This window comes from Gavialis gangeticus, unplaced genomic scaffold, assembly GCF_001723915.1.
Source record: "Gavialis gangeticus isolate Ggan-Ray unplaced genomic scaffold, GavGan_comp1, whole genome shotgun sequence".
Taxonomy (NCBI): Eukaryota; Metazoa; Chordata; order Crocodylia; family Gavialidae; genus Gavialis; species Gavialis gangeticus.
Window position 1 is genome coordinate 1,913,413 of NW_017728996.1, and position 23,505 is coordinate 1,936,917.

At 43.0% G+C, this 23,505-nt stretch overlaps 1 protein-coding gene across 7 annotated transcripts in view; it reads left to right on the forward strand.

The window, feature by feature from the left end:
* Window positions 1-23,505, forward strand: part of MORF4L1 (mortality factor 4 like 1) — a 55,851-nt gene that overhangs the window by 576 nt on the left and 31,770 nt on the right. For 2 of the 7 annotated variants that reach the window (XM_019503892.1, XM_019503893.1), the window contains exons 2-9: window positions 4,660-4,706; window positions 5,840-5,907; window positions 7,492-7,545; window positions 8,276-8,362; window positions 9,822-9,902; window positions 12,757-12,819; window positions 19,073-19,098; window positions 23,312-23,400. In XM_019503892.1, coding sequence (XP_019359437.1) covers window positions 4,660-4,706; window positions 5,840-5,907; window positions 7,492-7,545; window positions 8,276-8,362; window positions 9,822-9,902; window positions 12,757-12,819; window positions 19,073-19,098; window positions 23,312-23,400 — 515 coding nt within the window. The remainder of the gene's footprint in view (window positions 1-4,659; window positions 4,707-5,839; window positions 5,908-7,491; window positions 7,546-8,275; window positions 8,363-9,821; window positions 9,903-12,756; window positions 12,820-19,072; window positions 19,099-23,311; window positions 23,401-23,505) is intronic. The other 5 variants (XM_019503896.1, XM_019503898.1, XM_019503895.1 and 2 more) reach the window with 3 other exon arrangements.

The window sequence follows — 23,505 nt, forward strand, 5'->3', positions numbered from 1 at the left end:
GGGTGGTTGGGAGGCTGTATTTGGTGAGGAGCAGGTTGGGCCTGGGGGTGTTTGGTGGGCCTGCGTATAGGCTGGGCAGCAGGATGCTGGGAGCTGCCGGGCCGTGTCGGGGCCGGGGCGGCTGGGAGGAGACCGGCGCGGGCCCGATTCCCCTGCCGTCGCCCCACACCAAGCCCCTGGTGCGCGGTGCCAGTGCCTTGGGCACAGCCCCGCGTTCCCCCCTGGCCGTGGTCTATCCGCAACCTCTGTGCTGGGTGGGGAGGGCATGCACTACACCAGAAACAAAGGAAATGCATTTCTCAGGGAAGATGAAGCAGCGGCTGCTGAAGGCGAGGCGGTTCCATCTCGCTTGCAGCGGGTGTGTGTCCTGTACCTACCTACGGCCAGGTGCTGTAGCAGGGCCCCTGGACCCACTCTGCCTGGCCAGCGCCCGGCTAGGGGAGCATCTGCCCAGGGAAGCGGTCAGATGCTCCATTTTACAGGAGCTTGCAGTGCTTGGGAGGCTTTCAATGAGGCCCTTAGTTCAGCCAGGTTTGGACTCCCTCCCTGGCAGTCTGATGGCTACAGCTCCCTCTTTTTTTGTCTTGATCAGATGCCAAAGCTCAGTTAATATCCTCTCTGTGTGCGGTTTTTTTCCTTCCCCACAGTTCTCAGTTAATCTGTGAGCATTGGGGGGAAGGGGGGGGGGTTTCCACTCCCCTGAAAATAAGCCTATATTTTGTTTTCTCACTGGGATGCGGCAAAATAATCTGCTGGAGACCAAACTTGCCTCTTTGGAGAACTGCAAGGATTTTTTACGTGTTGGGTTGGGAAGTATGCATTTACTTAACAGGATTATCTTTTAAAACGTATTAGGGTCTCAACTCCTGCTTTACAATAGGCCTTTTATTAAATCTGACTTAAGGATATTGGAAAATACAGTGTGGTCATTGTAACGGTGACTTGGAGCACTGCTGTAACTATAGTGGAGTCTTGGCATCACAACCCCTGTTTTTTGAAGCATATGGAGCCTTAATTCCAATTAGGATATGACACAACATACACAGTGTCTTGAAAGATCCAGGGTTTTATTATATAAGATCTGATTTAAATGTAGCTGATAGATGAAAACTCAGGAGATTAGCTGAGACTTGTCTGCTTCTGAGCAGCATTTTGTGTAATACCGTTGCTGGCTTCTAAAAAGAGCCATTTGCTATGGATGGTTAAAGTAGGGAGCTGGTTAAAAAAGCAAGTAATTTTACATACTTTGTAGCAACCTTTCAAAACCATGTTCAATCGCATATCAATGTTGCGTCCCACAGTTTGATACGCAGAGTGTGGCTATTGTATGAAAACCTCAGGAATTTCAAGAGGATTATGGTAAATGTTACATTACAATCCTTCCACTAATATTGGATTGGGTGGAGTGCAACATTTTGTATAAAAACACATCAGTAAAATTCCAGAGGGAAATGAAGCGGGTTTGTAATTTAAGGCATTTTAAAACTTTGGTCAGAAAAGAAAACTTCTATAAAACCATATTTTTAGAAGGCCCTAAGACCAAAAATAAGAGTTTTCACAATCTTGGAGGAAGAAAAAATGTAAAATGAGAGGGAGCAGTAAAAAATGCTTATGTTTAAACTCATATCCCCTGTAATGGCCCAAACTCAAATATTCAGACTCTGAAAATAAACCGTGTAAGTGATTATCCGTGGCTACAAAGAATAAACGGAACATGAGCAGTGAGAAGGGAATTGGATTTTTAATCCAAGACATGGAGGAATGGTAACTTGTTTTTAAAAGATGACTTTCATGTTGTCTCTCTCTCTAACCGTGACTCGCATAATGCAGCCGTCATCTACTTTCTCTGAGATGATCTTCTAGCTGAGACATTTTGGGAAAGTGAGAGGGAGTATGTATGGCTTTTTATAGATGGTTTAAGATTTTTTTTTTTTTAAAGGGGGGCATTTTGTTGCAACTTGGCTCTTAAATACATGTATTGAGAGGTCTTAAATATGATATGCTACTCTCTCACTTTAGCTTAAACAAGAGACTGAGTAACCTTTACATTTACACTTGGACTTAGGGTATTTTTAGTAGATTTCTGTGTGGGACATTTTTATGGGAACCAGCAATTGGCATCTGATTTGGCCTGGCTGAGGTTAAAGCAATACTTCCCTGGCGGGGTTGAATCGGGTTATGTATCTGTGGGGAAAATAAAGGTTCAAGTGAGAAGTCCAAGTTGTTGGGTGGGGGAGAGGGGTTGAGTAGGCGTGAGAACTGGTGCCCTCTCCCGCCCCCCCCACGTCAAACTTAATACTGTTTGTCTCTCAGCCACCCCAGTGAATGCTTGTTTTCTCCTGCACTTAAAAACCCTCCAGTGACTGCGCTTCTGCAACCTTTCTAGGTCATTTGTTCCTGTGCCTAATTATGGTCATAGTTAGAAACTTCTTCCTAACATCTAACCCAAAAATCCCTTGTTGCAACATAAGCCTGTTACTTCTCTGTCCACTGGGGACAGGACAGGGGAACCATCACTTCACTCTTTTTATAAAAACTTTCTATTTGAACACTATAGCGAATCCTGCCCCCATTTAAAAAGAAAAAAAATGCACAGTTCTTCCAGCCCTTCCTTGTATGTCAAGTTTTATAGACCTCTAATAATATTAATTGCTCTCTTGATTCTCCAATTTGTCTGCACATCTTATAATGTGTAGTACCCCAAACTGGATGCAGTACTTGAGGAGACGCTTCTGAAGTGTAGAATACAGGGGGCGAATCGCATCCTGTGACTTGCAGCGATGCTTTTGGTAATGCATACTTAGTCGGATAGGGCTTGTATTTATTTATTTTGCATCTTTATTATGCTGTTGAATGATACTTGGCTTGTAATGCACGGTGACGCTCGGATCTTTTTCTGCAGTACTACAGTGTAGCCAGTCATTCCCCATATTTTAACTGTACCTGTAATTTTTCCAAGTGTGCTTTGATTTCATTATAGTGGTGGGGTGGGGGTGGAAGGGAAGGGAAGGATTCATTTTGGGTTACAAAGTATTCTTGGTCTATATTTACATAGAGTTCCTAACTTGCAGCTTTCAAAAGTGAGCAATTTGTGTGTGTAAACAGGGCATGTTTTCCAGTAGAATCAACAAACAGTGCAAAAGCCTAATGTGAGTATGATGAACTAATGTAACCGTAACTTTTAAATAGCTGAGTTGCATGCTGAGTAACTACTTTTCAGTTTTAAGTATCACTTATGAAAGCAGTTGTAATAAATGCACAAAACTTCACTGGTAGTTTTCCTGCTGAAAATACATTTCAAAGCTTGGAAATGTCAAACTAACCTTGGTAAACAGCATACAGATGTCTCTGACTGCTCTGGACAGACTTTTTGTTAACTTGGATTTTCCCTGTCCTAAAAAAAGGTGTTTGTTTTTCTTTTTTCTTTTTTCCAGCTTGGGGAGTATGTGAATTCTACAGATTAGGATTTACAATGACATCTCCAAGATCCTTTTATCATGCCACTATGTTGAAGCTAGGAAAGAAGTATGGAGTGGAAAAGGGCAGCAGTAAATTATTAAGGAAACAGACAGTGCAGTTAAAGATGGATTTAAAAACATCTTTGTTTGTAGGTGCTGAGAAAGAATGGGCAAGCAAAGCTAGAAACTTTATAAGGAAATACTTGGGAGGAAACATCTGTCCCCTTGGATCTTGTGTTAGATAAACTAGACTTCCACTTATTAAACAATTGCACAGAAAAGATTGTATTACAGCAAACACTGTAAAAACAATCCTTTCCTGTTCAAAGGTGAGCTACAAGGTGAACAGCATCTCCCTTTTTTCTTCTTCTTCTGGGCCATCACACACAACATGCCCTTTTTCCTGCTTTTTTGGGGTGGGGGGTAGGGGGGAGAAGACATGATATCTTTGAGCAGGACACTTGGTATGTATCTCTGACCATAGAAATGTTAAGTCCTGAGTGTCAGCCAGGATAAAGGGACTTCTTATTAGGTTACCGGTGGGCCAGAACTTTAGCATCTGACAGTACCCTGGATTGTTAAGAGAGCAAGTTCCTTTTCTTAAGCCATGCATAACTAAACCAAGCCTTGAGCAATCCAACTTTGTTGCATCCTGAGTGGTGTGTTCCTGCTGAGCAATTTGCTTCTTGTGCCCTTGGGTTGAAGTGTATGCAAAGCCAGAGTCTCGTGGCCCTGTTCAACTGGAAGGCCACGAGGTGACGGAGGTGGAATCTGGGTCGGGCCTGAGGTGGGGAATAAGGTTTCTGGGTAAGTCTATCATGGCTGCTATCCTAGGCTGGGCAGAACATAGCACTCTGTGCCACTTGAATGTTGCATCTGCCTAACCAGAGAGAGTGGGGTATCCACAGCCTCTTCCAATGTGGCCTTGTGTTGGCCGGCCTAGAAGCACATGGTTGGTGTGGAGGTGCTCCTGTGTGGCTGCTCAGAGGTAGCCCCTCTTGCACACCTGTCTTCCACACAGAGTTGAATTTCACCTTTGAATTCAAGCTTATTTCTGAACTGAAGTCCTGGTTGCCATTGAATTGCTCAGTATTGGGTGGACTGGGCTGCGGCTGGGCAGGCTCTTGCAGCAGTACTTTTAGTGCAGCGTTGTTTGCTAATATGACTAATCAGACTGCTCTTTTTGCAAACTGTGTTCCAGGTGAACGAGTGCTGTGCTTTCATGGACCTCTCCTTTATGAAGCGAAGGTATGTCAGACTTCTCACATTTGCCGAGGACAATGAAAAACCATCCGAAAATAGAACGGCTATTGGCAAGTTACCCAGTAGATTGGATTGAGCTGAGAATTCAAAATAGGCTGAGAGGAAGATGGACAAGAGAACAATAAGCTTGCTTTTATATTTTTCCTTTTAAAAGAACTGTAGTGTGACCAGTTGTGTGACACGGGTACTTTTGGGTATTGCTATCAAAAATAACTCTTTCTGGTGCGGGCGTGTAATGCTGACAGTAGGTGGGTGCTTACAGCAGGGTGGCCAATCAATTGCTAATAGACTTGTGAGTTTGTGAAAACGTGAATCAGACTTTCATGTTGCTGAGCTCATGAATATTGTGAGAGTGCCTACTTGCTGATTCCAAATATGTCCCACACATCTTGAGGAGAGGTGGGTGTTACAATATATTAAAGTCATAAATTGGTTTTCCTGTGTGTTTTGGCTTCCTGTTTAATCATGAACATTATTGCAATATTACTTCCATCCATTAGTTGTTAAATGTGATATTTTTCTTTGCTTTTAACTTACTGAAGCCCCTTCCATACAGTTAATATTTTCTTTCTAGTAAGGTCTTCTGAGAGAAGTTTTCTATCTCTAACATAGTTTGATAATCTGGGTGGAGAGCAAAATGAGTTACTTTTTGGAATTCAAGACCTTCTTTTTACTTCAGATGCTTAAGTCCTAGGACAAAATAATGCATGTTGAGGAGGAGGACAGAGGCGGATGGGAGTAGAGGTTTAAAAGATGATTTTTAGAGCAGGACACAATCACAGATGTCCTGCAAGCAGTCTGTCCTAGAGTGACTAGCCTCCATAAAGACCTGAGCTCGTTAGCTACCCAGCAGTTTAAAATCAGCTCTCTATCTTCTGTTTTGGCTCAGGTCTTTGCCCTTCCTTCTGAATGAAGATATTAAGCCTTCTCAGTAGCAGTTTTTCTGCAGGCATAGTCCTCCCAATGCCTTAAATATTTAACTGAAATACAAAGCAAATAATACTTTTATTGGAAACCTTTCTCTATCTTAGGCCAATATTTCAGTGACTTACATGAGGATCCTTGTGTTTTAGCTAGTCATTTTAGGACTTTTTGACAGAGCTTTCTTGTCTTTCTAGTGTGTAAAGGTTGCCATAAAGGACAAACAAGTGAAATACTTCATACATTACAGTGGTTGGAATAAAAAGTAAGTATTATATTTCTGAAAACAAGACTTTATTTTCCTTTGTAGTTTAAGTTCCCACTCCAGCTGGAGTGGGACTGGTACTATCAAGCATGTTACCTGAAGGCTCTTAGCTTGGAGATCAGTCTTTGCTGATCTACATTAGCTTAAACAAGTTTAATCTTTAAATTTAAGTATGAAATGACACAAAGCAAACATTGCTTAAATAATCATCTTGTTCAAAAGAGAAATTTCCTCTTGAGCTTTGATTGTGTAGACAAACTGGCTTAGTCTCACTAGACTAACAAGGCTGCTTGTTAGCAGCTGTCCAATGCACTAGTTAACCATGTCTAGGTACAATTTTCATAATTCTGAGGTTGGGCAATGCTTGCTTGTCAGGTGGAGTGCTGCTTTGACTAAAAAAACAACAAAAAAACAAGACTGTCTGTTGTACCCAAGCTTTGCTGCTAAGGGGTATTGAGTAGTAGGAGTAGCCTTAATCAGAAAAGACTGCTCTTAGAGCTAAGGGATCTCAAGTTTTTAATAGGTTTTTCAGTCTCTACCTCACTTCCTACCTCCCATGAGTTTTAGCAGCAGTGCCATTGGGGCTGTAGTTGAGGCTAACGGGAGGTTGGTTATATTGGTTTTTTGCTTGCAAAAATAATGGGAATTGAGGAGAGGAGCAAATTCTAAAGAGTGAGAACTTATCATGGGAGACTTTAAAGAATCCAAAAATGTTTGCTTCTGGGATTGCAGGTGTGGGTATAATTTTATGTTCTTCTTTCCCAGTTTCCTAAATCTGAACAGAGGAGCATCCATTTGATTACAAAGACTGATCAGCTTTGAAATCTTTCAAATCAAATCCCAGTTTAATGTCCATGTTGTTATATGCAAGCCACTACCTGTTCTTTGGACAGCATTGCTGTGTTGCATTCCTCCACGCCCCACTCTTCTCACGTTTTCTGATGTGATACGTTCCGCTAAAAATGAGCGTAGGGGCAATAATTACTTGGTTCTGAATCTCAAAGTTCTGACGCTTCCTCTGCCTGACGAAGGGTAACTGTACCCGAAAGCTTGCAAAGAAGAATTTTTCCAACTATTTGAGTTGGTCTAATAAGGGATGTTGGATTTACCCAAAGAACAGTGTCTGCCAAAGTGCTGATAGAACTGTCACCTTTTCGTACTCGGAGTCTACTTCAGGGAGAGAGAGACGGAGCGTAATTTCAAAGAGCTGTTTTGGTTCACCTAAACACTACCGTGTCATCTCCTGAAGAATGCTCTTGGGCCTATGAAAGGCTTGTGTGTGTGTGTGGTGTCAAGATTCAGTGAGGTCTGAACTAAACTTTGTATTGGTGTCTGATATTCTGAAAGCAATGCTCCCTTAAAGCAGTGAGCAGCTAACGGGGTGTCGTAATGCATTTGGAACTTTGGTTCCATCTCCTAAATTCATCTTAACTTCTGGGTATTGATGAGAATGCACTCCTTTCTTCTTAATTTGTAAAGGAGTGTGCCATTGGCTATGTCAAATGACTCTTTTTTTTTTTGCTTTTCTTTTTTTCCCCACGTTTGCACTAACTGTCTGCCTCTGATTATTTTCTTGCCTTCAAGCTTCCAATTAACTACATTAAAGGTGGCATTGCTGCAGCATCTACACCTGGGACTGTATGGCTTTTTAATTTTATGACTTTATAATTAAGTTATGGCCCTCAATAATACATTAAATGAGTTTTAAATTGCTTGGCTTTTAATGTTTTTGCAAGCCTTGCTAGTGAGGAAACAAAAGTAACTTTCTCATTATGTTGTATAGTACAATTGCATGCAGTTATAGTGTGCTTGTTTAGAAAGCTTTTGTTAACAAACAATGAAAATGTTGAGAGCAAAGATAGTGGCTGAGACCCTTCACTAAGGCCCTGTCCTAACTGATACAGCCTTTAGTGTATATACAGTTGAAAGCAAGGTTTTTGGGTTTTTTGTTTTTTTTTTTTTCTAAAGAGAACCCTTTTCTTGAGACTCTTGAAACACTTGTACTTCAGTGCTTTCATAGAGAACTTGTTTTTACCACACTGGCATCCTAATCTTGACAGCTTGCCGTGAAACACCAGGATCTTGCTGCATAAGTTAGCAAAACTGGGGAAACCATTTGCTTAGGGAAAAAACTGAATTTCATTTTCCCCCTGGAGAAATTTAGAGCTTCAGTCGGTGGGAGTATATTTTACCTGATAACACATGTTTTAAGTTGGGCCAGCTCGTGACTTGTTATAAAAGCAGAGTTCAGTCTCAAATTCTGTGAAGCTGTTAATTGATTATTGGGAACATAATCTCTGTGTGTACTGTTTTGTAACGATGGTTTGATCGTTTTTGGTTTGTTTTTTTTTTTGTTTTTTTTTTCCAGCTGGGATGAATGGGTTCCGGAAAGCAGAGTTCTCAAATACGTGGATACCAATCTGCAGAAACAGAAAGAACTTCAAAAGGCCAATCAGTAGGTATCTTTTGTTGGAGAAAACCCATGCAAATTACATAAGGACCAAACCTCAACTCATTTGTCCAGGAATGTTTAGTGTTTGGAAGACTTTCAGAGATAGGCTAGTCATTGTGTTGTTTTTGCTAGTCTTCTTTAGATGCTGGTAATATGACCATATCTAAATGTTTATAACTTAGCAGTCAGAAGAGCTTGTCCATGGTTGCTAGATATAATTTTTTTAACTTAAAAATGATGGTGTTCATTTCAAGCTTCAAGGAAAAGAATAAAATAGATTGAGCAATAGCTAGTAAGCTCTGAAAATACCAGTTGGATCCATGTTATGCATCCATGCCATCAAGTCAATTTTGCATGATGGTCATCTAAAAAATATTTTGGAAAACTATGAGATCCTCATGAGATGAGCACACTTATCAGGCAGCTATAATTGCATTGAACTTGTTGAATGCTCTTTTTATTACTTGTTGTTGCAAAAACTTAGAAAACCTAGAGTTATATTATTCCATTTTGTTTTAGAGCGGCTGTTTCTGAAATAGTTCTGATGCATATTTATTTCTAGTAAAAATGGTTGATAGTACAAAAACATTCACATCCTGTCATTGTGATTTGGTTTCTGCTTGCCTTCACTCAGGCAAGTTCCCTTGGGTACATCCAGATGATCATGGATGTGTGGTACGTGGTGCCGCAGATCTGCCTTGTGGCTCCGTGCACCGCACAGGCAGGCGTTCCCTGCACTGACACTTTGCAGTGAAGGGTTGTTTGTGTGTCTTGTTTTCCCCTCCAGCCCCCTTCTCGAAGAAACAAACAGGAAAAAAAAGAAGGGTGGGGGGTACACACGGCATCACCAGATGCCGCCCAAATCGGGAGTCTGGCCAGCCGGAGCCACAATTCAGCTGCTGGCCAGGCTTCCTGCCATGCCTGCGGCTCCCCCAAGACCCCAGGTAAGGCTTCTGGGACCAGCACAGTTGCTGGCCCCAGCCTCTCATACCCCTCCTGAAGTAACCTACTCTGTGCTAGAGCGTGTGCACATGCATGGGCATTCCCTGGGGAGAAGTAGCAGTGGCACAAGGTGTCACTGCCATTTGTCCCCAGGGAATCAAATGTTCCCACTCATCTGGATGCGCACTCTATTGCCATTCATGAAAAGCCTTCTAAATCAGGGGCTGGGTATGTTTTTGGGCACAGTGCCAAAAACACCTGCAACCTTGACTTCGCAGATGTTGGCATGCCAGCGGCAGATGGTGGGGGAGTCACAAGGGGCCTGATCCTTGTGGCAGCACAGTCCCACCCCCTCTCCTGCTGTCTGCCCTGAGGTGCATGTGCCTTCATGTGCCATGTCCTGGCACCTGTGCCAGGGGTTGCCTACCCCTGCTTCTAGAAGTTTTTTAGCCTGTGTCCTTTCTGGAAAGGTATTGGCCTCTCTTGCAGTAACACTTTATTGCCAAATTTGTTTTTAAAGGGAACAGTATGCAGAGGGGAAGATGAGAGGTGCTGCTCCAGGCAAGAAGACATCTGGTCTGCAACAAAAAAATGTTGAAGTGTAAGAAGCTTTTCTTTTGTTTAAAAAAAAAAAAAGAAAAATCTGTTGGCCAGTTGCACTCAAAAATCATGTAGCACTTTTTTTCCCACAAGGCCTATATTTTGGGTGCAATAGATGGGCTAAAAAACTCTCAAAATACTAGTTATGTTATGGGGTATCTGTTTTGGCAAGATACTTTTCTATTCAAGAAAGCACTTCTACATAGCGCTCTGTTAGCTGAGGCAGAATTCATGTTGCCTGTTGTAAATGGCTGAATTCACTTTACCTTCTGTAAATGTTGCTTCAACGTTTACATATCATTCCTCTTAAATGATTGAATTGAAGTTGTATGATAACACATCATTTTTTGCATGTTAGATCTTAGTAAAACTGAATCTTCTACAGAATGGTAAGAATAGCTCAGGTTATGAACAGTATTTCTGGGAACAAGAGTTCAGCTCAAAAGAATACTTTGCCTTGGCTATGTATTTGTTAAAATAGGGTTTAGAATGCAAATGGAACTTTTTCATTTGCTGTTCATAAAATGCTAGCTTGCTTACCAAAGGCTGCATTTTGTTCTAATTAGTCCATTTCTTCCAGCCAACGCAATGCTAAGCCCATGTGTAGGCTTTAAATAAAATGGCTTTGTATTTTAAGATCAGGAGCTGAATAGATTAGAGGCGAGCTTGGATAGTCATCGTAGGTGACACGTAATCTCAAAATACTCAGCAGAATTTCTCAGCTCCATTCTTTGTGCTTCATTGAGGCTTATGTAGCCTTATATTTGAGGATTCCTTCCTCCATTTATTTAGTGTTAAAGTGAAATGTCAAAATTTCATGGCTCCACACGATTCAATGGATCATTTTATTTGGGAGTGTGGAGGAGAGAGAGTCCTGGCTTTACTCAATATTTTTTTTTTCTTTTGGATTTGTTCATTGCTAATGTGATCTTTTGGAAACTTCCAGCTGTTAGCTTGACTTATTTTTGTTCTTCACTAGGAAGAAGGTGTTATTGACACCATTTTCTAAGAAGAGTGTTGGTGGAAGTCTCAAATCTCTCTATTTTAGGCTTTGTATCATTCTTGGGTATTTTTGATAAGTATGTCCGTGATCTGAGTGATACAGTGATAGGTCTTACTGTGCAGCTCCAAACTTGGGTCCAAAGCTGTTTCCAGCTAACTAAGCTATAGAAGGGTATCTGGATCTTCAGGTTAGGGACTCAAAAGTGGCTGGACATATTAGCCATGTGGCTTCTTTGCATGTCATTGGCTCCAGGACGTGGCATGCCTTAAGCATGCTAGCTCAAAGTCTCTCCTGGCTCAGACAGACTCTTGATCAGCCACCTGATCTTCCTTTTTTCTGATTTGAGAAGAAGGCTATTAAGTTTTTAGTGCAAGTTTAAAACCAATCACAGCTGTCACTAGAGCTAGTGCTTGAGTGCCTGGTGCCCCTGACTCTGCCTGCCCTAAAAACGGAGAGGACTGGGTTCCTGGTAGCTCTGACTGTAACAGGGTAATGGATGATGATTTTAATTAGTAAATTGCCATTTTTTTTTTTTAGTTTAATTTTTCTTAAAATAAATTTTTTGCATTGTGAACACCCCCAAAGAGTGAGTTTTGGAGCAGCAAATACATCTAGTCATACTTGCATAAGCCAGTCATCTGCTGGGATGACTTGTGTAAAAAAGGTGAACAGGAGTCGATGCTGAAGGTTTCATTTGTGCTTATGGAAGCAATGAGATCCAAACTGGGCTAGCCTAAATCCCTTGGTTGCAGGCTCCCATGCCAGGATGAGATTAGTACATAAGCAGGTAAAAAGGCCTTGAGGAATTTTATTATTTGATACCATATTTTCAGTTGCTGGCTTTGCTTTCTGGCTGAAAGCAACATCTGAGGGGTGGGGTGGGGTGCCTTTGCTTCTGCTGTCCCCGCTGGAATTGGACCCAGGGGTGCATGCATGAGTCACATCATGGTAGATGGGTTGTTACCATGAATGAATTCTGCTTCTCAAAAGCTGCTCTTGTTTTGGGGTTGTGGATGGTTCCTCGGATGGATCTTCACATCTTCAGGAGCCAGTGGAAGTGTTGGGGAAGACACTATCATTAGAGTAGCGAATTGGCTTTTTGTGTTATTGCCCTTCATGGTACTAAAAGTATTTCTACATAAAATAATGCCCTGTGCCTTTTTCTTTGATCTTGCTCCCAGTCTCCCACTAATGCCAACGTGTGTGATGCATTCTTCTCTGTTAGCATTTTATACACACTGACGCTTCCTACCCCAGTGGAAACTTGTTGTTCCCCTGCCTTATCCACTGGAGGGTGAGGGAGAAGAGTCGCTTATCTGTGATATACTTCAGGGTGACACCTGAGACTGGAGGCCTGATGCAGTACTGGTAGAACCAAGGTCTTCAGATCCTGCCTTCAGCCAGACAGTGAAGCTGGGTTCTGATGCCTGCAAATACAACGTGAAATTGCATCATCAAAATAAGGCCTCGGGTTTAAGAAATTACAACACACTTCAACAAAGGGTTATTACGGATATGTAAAGCGTGTTTGGTGTGGAGGGGGAGTAATTCTGTAACCATTTTATTTTTTTAAAAGGGGTGACGCTGTCAACCTGTTTAGGCCTCAGAATTTACCTTCTGTAGCATGATCTGAGGATGGCACAAGTAGTAAAAATAGTAATAATAAAAAGTGGCTCTTCTGTCACCTAAACAACAGAAGGGAAATGAGTGTCAAGTTATCTTGTCCTCTGTGGATGTTGAATGAGACCTAACTTTTGCTAAAAGGTAAATTTTTGAAGCTTAAATAGATTCTCTTTAAGGCTAAATATCAGGTCTGACATTCTTTCCTTAACTCAACCCCCATTGTGCCTAGATTTTTCAGACGAGATGGAGCGCACACTGTTTGCTGTTTGGAGACCCCTACAATATCGACGCGGTGAGTTAAGGATGGATTGTCAAACCAGGAGTTTCATCCTGAAATCTAAATTTCCTTGCTTTTGTACATGTCTCTTAGACTCTTAAAGTCTTAAGTTATAATAATGTAAATGGTGATAGTAATAAAGGTAACAGTTCTCAAAATAACTCTTACTTAGACATCTCTCTAAAGTACTGTAACGTGTGTTTAATTATTTTTAGAAGCGAGTATGGGCTAGCAAAATCATCATGGGCTTCAAAATGTGTACACTGTAGATTTAAACACGTACGTACACTTCCATGATGTGCCTCCTTTAGTGAGAATTCAAGGCATTCTCTTAAATTCAAACAATTGACTCCTTTTGGACTATTTTGGAACTGCAGGTGGTTTTGGAAGTTTGTCTTGGTTGTCATAGGCGAAGTCCTACCCTCAGGACTCTTAATGACACAACTCTTCCAGACCCAAGTGGGGCTAAGATCTAGGCTTTTTGTCATAGATGGTGTTGAGTGTTATATACGGATTGGGGAAACTTCCAAAACACTGGCTAAGTCAACTGCATGTAGATTGTGTATTTAAAATAATGTGGTGAGGACGTTCATAAGAAATAACTAACCCAATAGAATGACCTACACCTTGCAGGTAGTAATGATACTACATGTTTGTTTTCATGATGCTGGTTGTTCTATTGGTGGTAAAAACTCTGTTAAATGACAGTAGGCTGGATTTTTTTTTCCTTTTTGGGCATTAGTTTCCCTGGTTGTACACAGTTGCAGACTTCTGGCTGCTGCACCCAGGGTTATTGGGCGCAGTCCTGTCCTTCGGAGAAGCCTGGCATAACTATCCTATAGAAAGCTTCCAGTTAATGACTCGGCAGGTTGGGAGTCAAAGACAGCCAGTGTGCTAGAATCTGTTAAGGAAGGCATTCGAACCTTTGTGGGGTCAAAACACAGGCCCAGGAGCCAGTCTTTGGAAAAAGATGGGAAATGCAAGTTGCATGGATTCTTTTTTTTTTTTTTTTTTAAATGACGTTTTTGCAAGGTATCTGGGCAGGTATGTTATGGGATAATAGCCTCTGCTTTAGTCGGAGTGGGGATTGGAATTTGTTTCAACTTCCCCTCCTCCTGGCGCATGATGGGGGGGGGGGGGGGGGGGTGGAAATGAAAGAGAAAAAGAAAGGAGAAAAAGTAATTTCTCTCTTCTTCTTTTTTTCTTTTTCCTTGCTCCTTTCTTGTGTAGAAACTTCCAAGTGTCAAGCTGCTTAAAACCGAGAAACTTGCCCCAAAGTTAGATGGCTTTAGTTACATGCAGTACAAATGCTGCCCATATATAAGTAGCTGGCATTACCTAGATACTGGTGTGGAAGGCTCTACTTGGATATGTCATGGTTTTTTATTGCTTTCCTGTTCTTGCTTAACTTTGCTGGATTTTCCCTTGTCAGTGCTTTGCTGGTGATTCAGTGTTCATGAGAAGGGAAGCCTGAGGCTAAATCCTGAAGTGCAAGAGGGCTATCCTTTGTCCGTACAGTGGAGTTGGAGACTAAAGCTGATTTTGACATCCAGTGTGTTCGGTTGATCTTGGGTAGGGGCAGTCTGGGACCAATTTTAAGCCTCATTTAATTAAGAACAACTTCTAGACAGGGCTGTTCTGAATTGGCTGCAAGATCTCCCTAGGGGCTGCCGTTTTAGGCAGAAACATGTATGAGGGAGAGGAGCATGGAGGTTTATCTAATGAAGTACCCATCCTCAAGAGAAGTCTGTGTTCCAGTCTTTGCTTCGCTTTCCTGGACTGTGGCTGCACTTTTCCTGGCATGGAGAGCCTACCCATTACTAAAAGCATGCGTGTTTTGGGTGTCTGCCTCTGGCAGAGTGAGTTAAGCTGTGTTAAGAATAGAGTGCAGTGTTCTGCAAGGTGCAGTCAGTATCCAGTTACTGCTCAGTCCTACAACAAGGAGTTTATCTGGATTTCAAAGCACTCGGTATTTGGTTAACCTGTAACTTTGCTTCAAAAAGAGCTGGGCCGTTCCTCACTTGAGTCTGTTCCTCATGTGAGCTGCTGGAATGGAGGAAGGTAGTTTTGGCGACTGAGCTCCAAATTTGCATTAGCAGTTGGTCCAAATGAAAATTTAATGCTCATGAGCCAGTCAGCGAGCAGTGGTCACCAAGTTGCCAACTGGCATAATAGGACCAAAACCTAGTGTGAGATTTGAATTGAGCCAGGTCTTGTGTGGACAGATTGTTTTGGAAAGAAAACGTGGTAAACGCTTTGTTACTGGGATGTGAGAGCTCTGGAACATGGGGACTCTTCAAACTGTTTGCTCATTGCTAGATAGAAATAGTGGGTTTTTTGTAGTTAAAGATAAGCCTAAAAAAAAAAAAAAAAAAATAGCTTCAATTTTAGCTGAAAACCAGCGCTGTTTTTCAAAAAGCTTTGACGAGACGAACTAGAACGTGATGACTTCCAGAACAGTTGCAAGAGCCTTTTAAAGCTGCTTTTGGTTTCATTAGCACTAAAGGAGGGCTGTTAAACAGCTGCCACACTTTGGGTTGAAGGCATTTGCACCTCTGGATAAAGGAGCGTGTTCTGTATAGGCAGCCTGACGGTATTTTGGGAATAGTGGTGCCGAGTAAATGTCAAACTAGAAATTAAACCTGAGATTGCTGTTCATGGCATAGCTGCATCAATGGGAATAAGCCTGTTCTTATGCCTCTGTGGTCACACAAATGTTGAGATGCTTGTGTTCATCATAAATCTATTACTGGGATTTTGCTTCAATAGCTGTGAAAAACAATAAAATTCTGGTTTGCACAGCTAGCTGCCTTATGCTATCAAATATTACTGTTTCAGATTAGCTATTGCAAACTGAATAGCTAGATTTTTTTAAAATCCATCTTACAAGTATTATAGTATCTCTGATATTGCATGCCTTCTGCTACACTGTTTTTTGGGGAAGGGGGGTTGGGTGTTTTTGACAATCTAGTCCAAGTATGACCCTTGCACCTACTGTGCAGGCATGGCTTTTTAAAATCCAAGGATCTGAGATGGGAGAACACAAGTAATTGGTCAACTGACATACAAAATGCACGAATAGTCTTGGAATGGTAACTTTGGCAGTAGCTCTTGAATACTTATTTCATAATTATCATTACTTGTATTATACAGGTCCTAGGGCTTTCCTTTTACCTAATGGTATATGTATATATGGGTTTTCTGCTTAAGTCTAGGAATCCTGGTTACAGTGCTGAATAGCATTCAGAATCTTTCTACTCAATTTTATGCTATGGTTTTCAAAACTGTTTTTCTTTTTCCCAACCCACAAGCCCTGATAACTACCTGGACCAGGAATGGGCAGCTGTCCCATCAAAGCTGCGCTGGCACTTGAATGGATGGGGTAGCGGTCTGCTGCCTCTCCCCTCCCTACACATGCCTGTAAAACATAAGGAGTGCATTTTAAGCTCAATGCCCAGGGAAAAGGAGTCTGTCATTCTTCCCAAGATGTTGTGATGACACTGTGTACCTGTTGTAACCTAGCTGTCCCCTCCTCACAAAAAGGAGTCGAGAAGCTGACTGCAAACGCAGCGCAGTTGCAGGTTCATAAATGGTTTGATTCAATAGCATTGAAGTAAACGTGTGTCTTTCTAGTGACTTCAGTGCCTATTGGACTGGGCCCTAAACAGCATGTGTGGAGGCTTCTTAGCAGGTAAAGGCTCCTTTGGTTTTCACTGGCTTGTTGACAGCCAAGAGCAAAACCTGCTCTGATACTGTACTGGATTTCCAGAGCAGTATTCGTGTGTTGCTTGGAAAACCAACCTCAGCACAGGCCAACTTGTAAAAATGCACTTGTTGGTCATGACTTGAACCTTTTTGTGACATCCTTTGTCTGTCAAGGCTGTAAATACCATGGCAGTCTGGGCAAAATCGTGGTGTTACTTCTGTATATATCTGGGCTTCTTAGAAATAAGAATTTGACAGACCTGTGAGCAAGTCTTACTTAAGAGTAAGTCCGGACAGCTAGAGCTAATGACTAGGGCTAGCAAATGAATATAGCCCAGGACATGATAGCTAAGAAAATTAACAGTTTATATACATCTAACTACTTTTAGACATAACTTTTAGGCATCTTCCACACTTGTAAATATTGCAAGGAATGCCCACATTTCATAGTTTCATAAATGTTAGGGGCTGGAAGGGACCTTACAGTTATTGGGTCCAACTCCCCTGCACTTGGACAGGAAAGACTGCTGCCACATAGAGTGAGCATCTTAATATATTCCTTAGATATTCATGGAAACTCTTTAAAGATTCAGTTTTGCATTTAGAATAGCAACCTGACTGTTGCTAGGAATGCTGTATTCAGAGATGAATTCTCTAGAAATAAGGGAAGGTATTTGGAGTAGAAGTGCTGAATAGCAGGCCTGTGCGAAGCAGCTAGCATTTGCTTCGGATTCGGCTGATTCGGGGGACAGTGATTCGATTTGGTGATTCGAATCGCTCTCCTGAATCTGATTCGGAGATTTGGCTGCTGCTGAATTGGCCGAATCGCCTAGGTCTGTCCTCCCCCAGCCTGGCAATGGCTGCCTCACCCACCCCAGCTCTTGGCTCTTTGGGGGGAAAAAAGCCCTGGCTCACCAGGTGCTGCTGGGTGTGTGTGTGGGGGTGGGATTCCCATTGCCCCCAACTGCCCCACACTGCATGGGGGGCTCTGCATGAGCTCCCTGACCCCCCCCCCCCCCCCCCAACAGATGCCCTGCTCAGGGCAGCTCTGGCCCTTTCAGAAAAAAAACAAAACTGAGAAAAGCCCTGCACTCACCATTCCTGCCAGTGGGGGGGCAATCCTTGCTGCCCCCCCATGCCACCTGGTGGGGGAGGAGGGGGCTCTGCATGAGCCCCCCCCCACCCCGAGGCCACTGCAGGAGCAGTGAGTCCCGGGGCTCTTCTCCATTTCCCCTCCCTCCCTTTAAAGGGCCAAGGGTGGCCCCGGGCGGGGCCCCGGGGGGGGGGGTTGGGGGGGGGGGGGCTCATGCAGAGCCCTCCCATGCAGTGGGGATTTCCCCTCTGCCTGATAGCACCCAGTGAGCACCGTGGCTCTTCTTTAAAGGGCTGGGATCTGGGGCAGCAGGGCACCTGGGTGGGCAGAAGTGCCCCCAACATGGTCCCCTCCCCTAACCCCTCCTCCCCTGCCCCTAGTACTTACATGCTTGGAGTCGCCTGCAGCTCCCTGCTGCAGCCACCAGGGACTGCCCAAATCATCAAAACTCTGAATGTTTTTCTGAAGATTTGGAGAGCTTTGAATTGATTCAGACCTTTTAATTGGTCCCCTGATTCGATTTGGATTTGGAGATTCGGCCACTGAATCGGGCCAAATCTCCTCCGAATCCAGTCACCACCTGAAGCTTCACATAGCTCTGCTGAATAGTATTGCAACAGTCATGACAGGTGATTGACTTGCCCTCTGCCATCATGATGCATACCTGGATGACGGGCCATGGAAGCTTCATGGCTCTTTCTCATCCTGACTCTGCAATTTCCTGCACCTACAGTGGCAGCACTGCACAATAAACGAGCCTCACTTGAAAGTCCAGATCAAAATTTAGCTAATCCACTAAATCTTGGTATCAGTTGACTTTATTTGTATTCTATTGCATTTTTCTCTAGGCAGTGCCTGAAATGCTAAAATTGACAAACTGCAAATTGAGCCCATGTCAGATCCTTAAATATCTTTCGAAGCGTTATCCCTGCAAAGTTTTTCGGATATCTTGACATTTATGGCAGCATCTCCCTTGGAACCTGAATAAATTCTTGGTCTCCAAGTTACCGAATGCCATCACTTTAAGTATGCATTGAATAAAGTTATAGAACTTCCTCCCTGTCAAACACTGTTCAAACTGAAAGTCTTGTAAAATGTTCCATTTTAATAGGGGGAAAAGCCTGTAGTATTAATTGTTGCATATGCGCCAACAATATTTTTTCATGGATCTGTTTTAAAATGTTCTGCCTTTAACTTTATTAGGGTATCCCCCTGTCTCTTATCGTAGAGGATGGAGAATAGTGCTGCAGTGCCCTTCTCGGTTTCTTTATTTTTACCTCTCTCCTGTATGTATTCTGGTAGGCTGCTGGGCTCTTATTCACTGTTTTGCATGGCAACTTGATGATTTTATACTTGAGATCTTTGTGCCTAGCTTTCCGTCCTCCTCTCCCCACCCCATACCAACTCAGATTTATTATTAAAAGCACCTTTTTATTTTTATACTTGCAATGACGCATCTTCTTTTTGCAGGAAAACAAAAAAGAACAAACAGAAAAGTAAGTGTGTGTTTTTTATTCATAGATGTAGTGTTTAGTATATGATGCAAGATCCTCAGCTGCCATAGCTCTCACTTGCACAGGCATATGATAATTGGGTGTTGAGGATCCCAGCTAAGCTTATGGAAGACCAGCTCTCTATCTTGGACTCTTCCTAGCATGGGGGTGTCTTGGTATGCCAGGGTCAGGCCCTCTGTAAATTTTTAAATGAAGGCAGTGCCTGCACAAACCGTTCTGAAATTAGTTTTTTTCTTTCTGTGATTAAGTAAAACTGATGGATGTTGAATATTTCATCCCCAGTGGAGCACCTGGGAGGTGGAATATAGTAAGGCTGCCCAAGCATATCTCCAGGGGAACATGCTATACTGCAACCTGTAGTGTTTCTTTGCCTGCATTTTAAGGTAGTACGTGTAGCAGGCACTCAGTTTCAACATGTATATCTACATCTAAAACTGGAAGCTAAAACTTCCCTATGTTGTTCATAATCAGGGTGGAGAAAAATTGACTATTTTTTTAGAAATAAAAATACAAATCAAATTAAAAAAAAATTGAATCAGATTTTTTTAAATTTAATCATTTTTTAAATATTTTTTGTTTTGAATTGTTTTCTGCTTAACCTTATAAAGATAGCTTTAGTTTAAACTATGTTAAAGCTCGAAGATATCATCATGGATTAGGGATTATAACTTCTAATTATATGCTATTTGAGACAATATATTTATGTAACCTTTTTAGAAAAGTTCTATAAATGGGTCACAGCAGGCCATGGGCTACATTAGGGGCCCAGTCTTACAGGGTTCCCAAAGGCTTCTATAGATTGATAAAGATTAAATAAAACCACTCTGCCCAATGGGACTCAGTGCTTAGTCTAGAAGATCCCAGTAAGCATCTCTGTGATGCTTAGTTTCAGCTCTCAAACTGCATGCGTGTCTCCAGAGATCACATCCTCATTAACAGCAGTATTTGGGGATGAGAGAACAGACTTGGTTACTAGTGCTGTGCAGAATTTTGCTGCCAGTTTTTTTTTTACTTGTTTCGTGGTTGAAACGGCAAAATTGAAACAGCCTTGAAACAAAACAAGGCAAGTTGAAACGTTTTGATCCTGTTTTGACATTTTACCCATAGGCTATTTTAACTTCCCTCATTATAGCCTATTATTTTGTCATTTCTGGCCTGACTTTGATGAAACCTGCAGGAATGGTAGCCCCTTCTGAGGGTGTGAAGCCTGCCATGTTTAAAGGAAATAGGTGCAGAGGTTTTGGGGAAACAGCACCCCAAAGTCATGAAAGCAAAACTCATGTTGCATGTATGTGTTAAGCCACAGTGGGGTCAAAATTGCAGGCATGCTAGCCCCTGCTGGGGTCACAAAGTTTCAAGGAGATAAGTGCAGCAGTTTGGGGGAAACTGAACCTCAAGCTGTGGACAAGCAAAACTTGTGCCATCGGTGACTGTGTGTGTGTGTGTGTGTTTTACGGCACGGGGGGTGAAAGCTGCAGGCGTGCTAGCCTCTGAGGTCGCGAAGCTTGCCACCTGTCAAGGAAATGGGTGCAGGGGTGTTCTGGGGCCCTGCACCCCTAGCTGCTGATAGGCAAAACTCGTGACTTGGGTGCTTGTGCAACTGACTGTTTCTGTCTTGGGGCAGAGCAGGGTGAAAACAACAGGCCTGCTAGCCCCTGCTGTGGCCACAATTTTGGCTACAAAGGACCAACTTGCAGGATCACCATAATTCTAGTTTATTAGATGGATGTAGAAGTCAGACCATAAACCTTGAGGCTGACACCACTCGCACAAACTCACAGTAGCTAGTTATGAACGCTAAGCATTGGTGTCAAGATATAGCTATCCCCAAGTGCTGGAGTCCACTATCGATGGCCAGTTGAGGCTTCTTTCAGTCTGATGTTGCTTCAGAAGGGAGTCGCCAGCTGGTCCTTCTGGCAGGGTGCTGGTCAGGTCAAAGAGGGTGCCATTGGGGGTCATTCTTCGCTGCCTTTCATCCCTCTCTGGCAGACTTTGACTCCCCAGTTCTTGGGCTTACCCAATACAGGGGTCATTGACCTCGTGGGATGTCCCCCTTGGTGGCTGCTGGATGGCTGTCAGCCCCGGGGGTCATGTCCGCAAGTACGTGTAGTTTCGGGAGTCTGTTGATGAACTGTGATTAATTCACTGCCGTGATGAATAGGGTTCTGGGAGCGGTTGATTGGGGTGGGGGGGAATTCAGTCCCAAGAGTCGGTTTCATTAGTTCAAACTGGGGCTTCTGTATCTTTTAACTGTGACGTTTGAAGGCTTTATATTGATTCTTTCCCTTCTTAGTCTGTGGTTTTAAACCTTGCTCATTAACTCGTTACTGTAGCTAGCTACTGTGTTACAGTCGTCCCCGAGTGAATCATGGATTCATTGCATAACTCAGTAGCTAGTTACGATAATGAGTTAATAAGCAAGGATTAACACACAGGAAACCACAGACTAAGGAGAGGAAAGAAACATTACAGAGCCTTCAAACTTCACGGTTAAAGGTACAGAAGCCCCCGTTTGAACTAACGAATGCTGGAAATCAACTCTTAAGACTGAATACCCCCTCAATCAACCGCTCCCAGAGCCCTATTCATCACAGCAGTGAATTAATCAAAATTCATCAACAGACTCCTGAAACTGCACATACTTGTGGACGTGACCCCCGGGGCTGACAGCTGCCATCCAGCAGCCACCAAGGGGGATGTCCCATGAGGTCAATGACCTCTGGGTTGGGTCAGCCCAAGAATTGGGGAGTCAACACAGTCTACGAGAGGGATAAAAGGCAGTGAAGAATGACCCCCAATAGCACCCTCTTTGACCTGACCAGCACACTGCCGGTTCAGACAGAAGGACCAGCTGGCGACCCCCTTGCAAAGCAACATCGCAGTGAAAGAAGCCTCGACTGGCCATCAATGGTGGACTCCAGCACTTGGGGATAGCTATATCTTGACACCAATGCTTAGTGTTCATAGCTAGCTAGCGTGTGTGTGTGCATCAGCCCCAAGGTTTATGATCTGACTTTTGCATCCAGCTAATAAACTGGAATTTTATAACAATCCTGCAAGTTGGTCCTTTGTAGCCAAAATTGTGGCTGCAGCAGAGGCTAGCAGGCCTGCTGTTTTCACCCCCCTCTGCCCCAAGACCGAGACAGTCAGTTGCACAAGCACCCATGCCTTGAGCTTTGCCTGTCAGCAGCTAGAGGTGCAGGGTCCCAGGACTCCCCTGCATCCATCTCCTTCATGAAGCCTGCCAGCTGTCGCCTCAGCAGGGGCTAGCAGGCCTGCAGTTTTCACCCAGCTGTGCCTTTTAACACCCAGTGTCACCCATGTCACAAGTTTTAATCGTCTGCATCTTGAAGTACAGTTTCCCCCAAACTGCTGCACCTATCTCCTTTGAAACTTGGCAGGCTTTGTGGCCTCAGCGGGGGCTAGCATGCCTGCAGTTCTGACCCCGCTGTGGCTTAACACATGCACATGACATGAGTTTTTGCTTTCAAGATTTTTACAGTGCTGTTTCCCTGAACCCCCTGCACCTGTCTCCTTAAAACTTGGCAGGCATCGGGCCCTCAGAAGGGGCTACCCTTCCTGCAAGTTTAATCAAAATCAAGCCAGAAATGACAAAGTTATAGGCTGTTTCGATTTCCTCCCCCCACCCCCCCCCTTATAGCATATGGGCAAAATGTTGAAACCGGGTCCAAATGGTGAAATGTTTTGATGGAACAGGCCAGCTGTTTCAACTCAAAACAAAATTCGAAATGGAACGCTGCCGTTTCACGCAGCCCTACTGCTTTACCTACCTGTCGGCCCTCTTGTCTCGGCAAGTTCGTGTACAAACAATCAAGTCCTTACCTTTCTCTAAAGATGCAAGGTTTCAAGAAGTTAAGTGAATAAAAGCTATCAAACAATAAGAATGCACTTCTGGTAGGAAAAAATGATTAAATCAAGGCTTCCTAACCAGTGAATTAAATCATAATTTAAATTGATTTGATTGAAATCAAACCCACCCTGTTCATAATGCTTAAGTTAAAGGAGTAAAAGCCTTCTAGAAAAAGGAAAGATTTTCTTTAAGTGAAAGAAGTTCATCAGAGCTTTGAGGAAAAACCTGGGTATACTTGTGAAAATTAGTATTAAAAGGGAGACTTGTTTGTAAGCCGACCTATATTTTATACATGCGCTGACAATATGGCTATATTTTGTGTAGCTCCTGGAATTGGGGAAGGAAGCAGTAGCAGTGAGACTCCCCAGCCTCCTAGGAAGAAAAGGGCTCGAGTAGACCCCACAGTTGAAAGTGTAAGTTCCTTCAAACGTTCGATGTATTGTCATTTTTTAAAACTGGATTTCAGCTTTTGGGCAAGAAGTTTTGTTCTCACTTGTTGCTGTGTTTTTTTTGTTTGA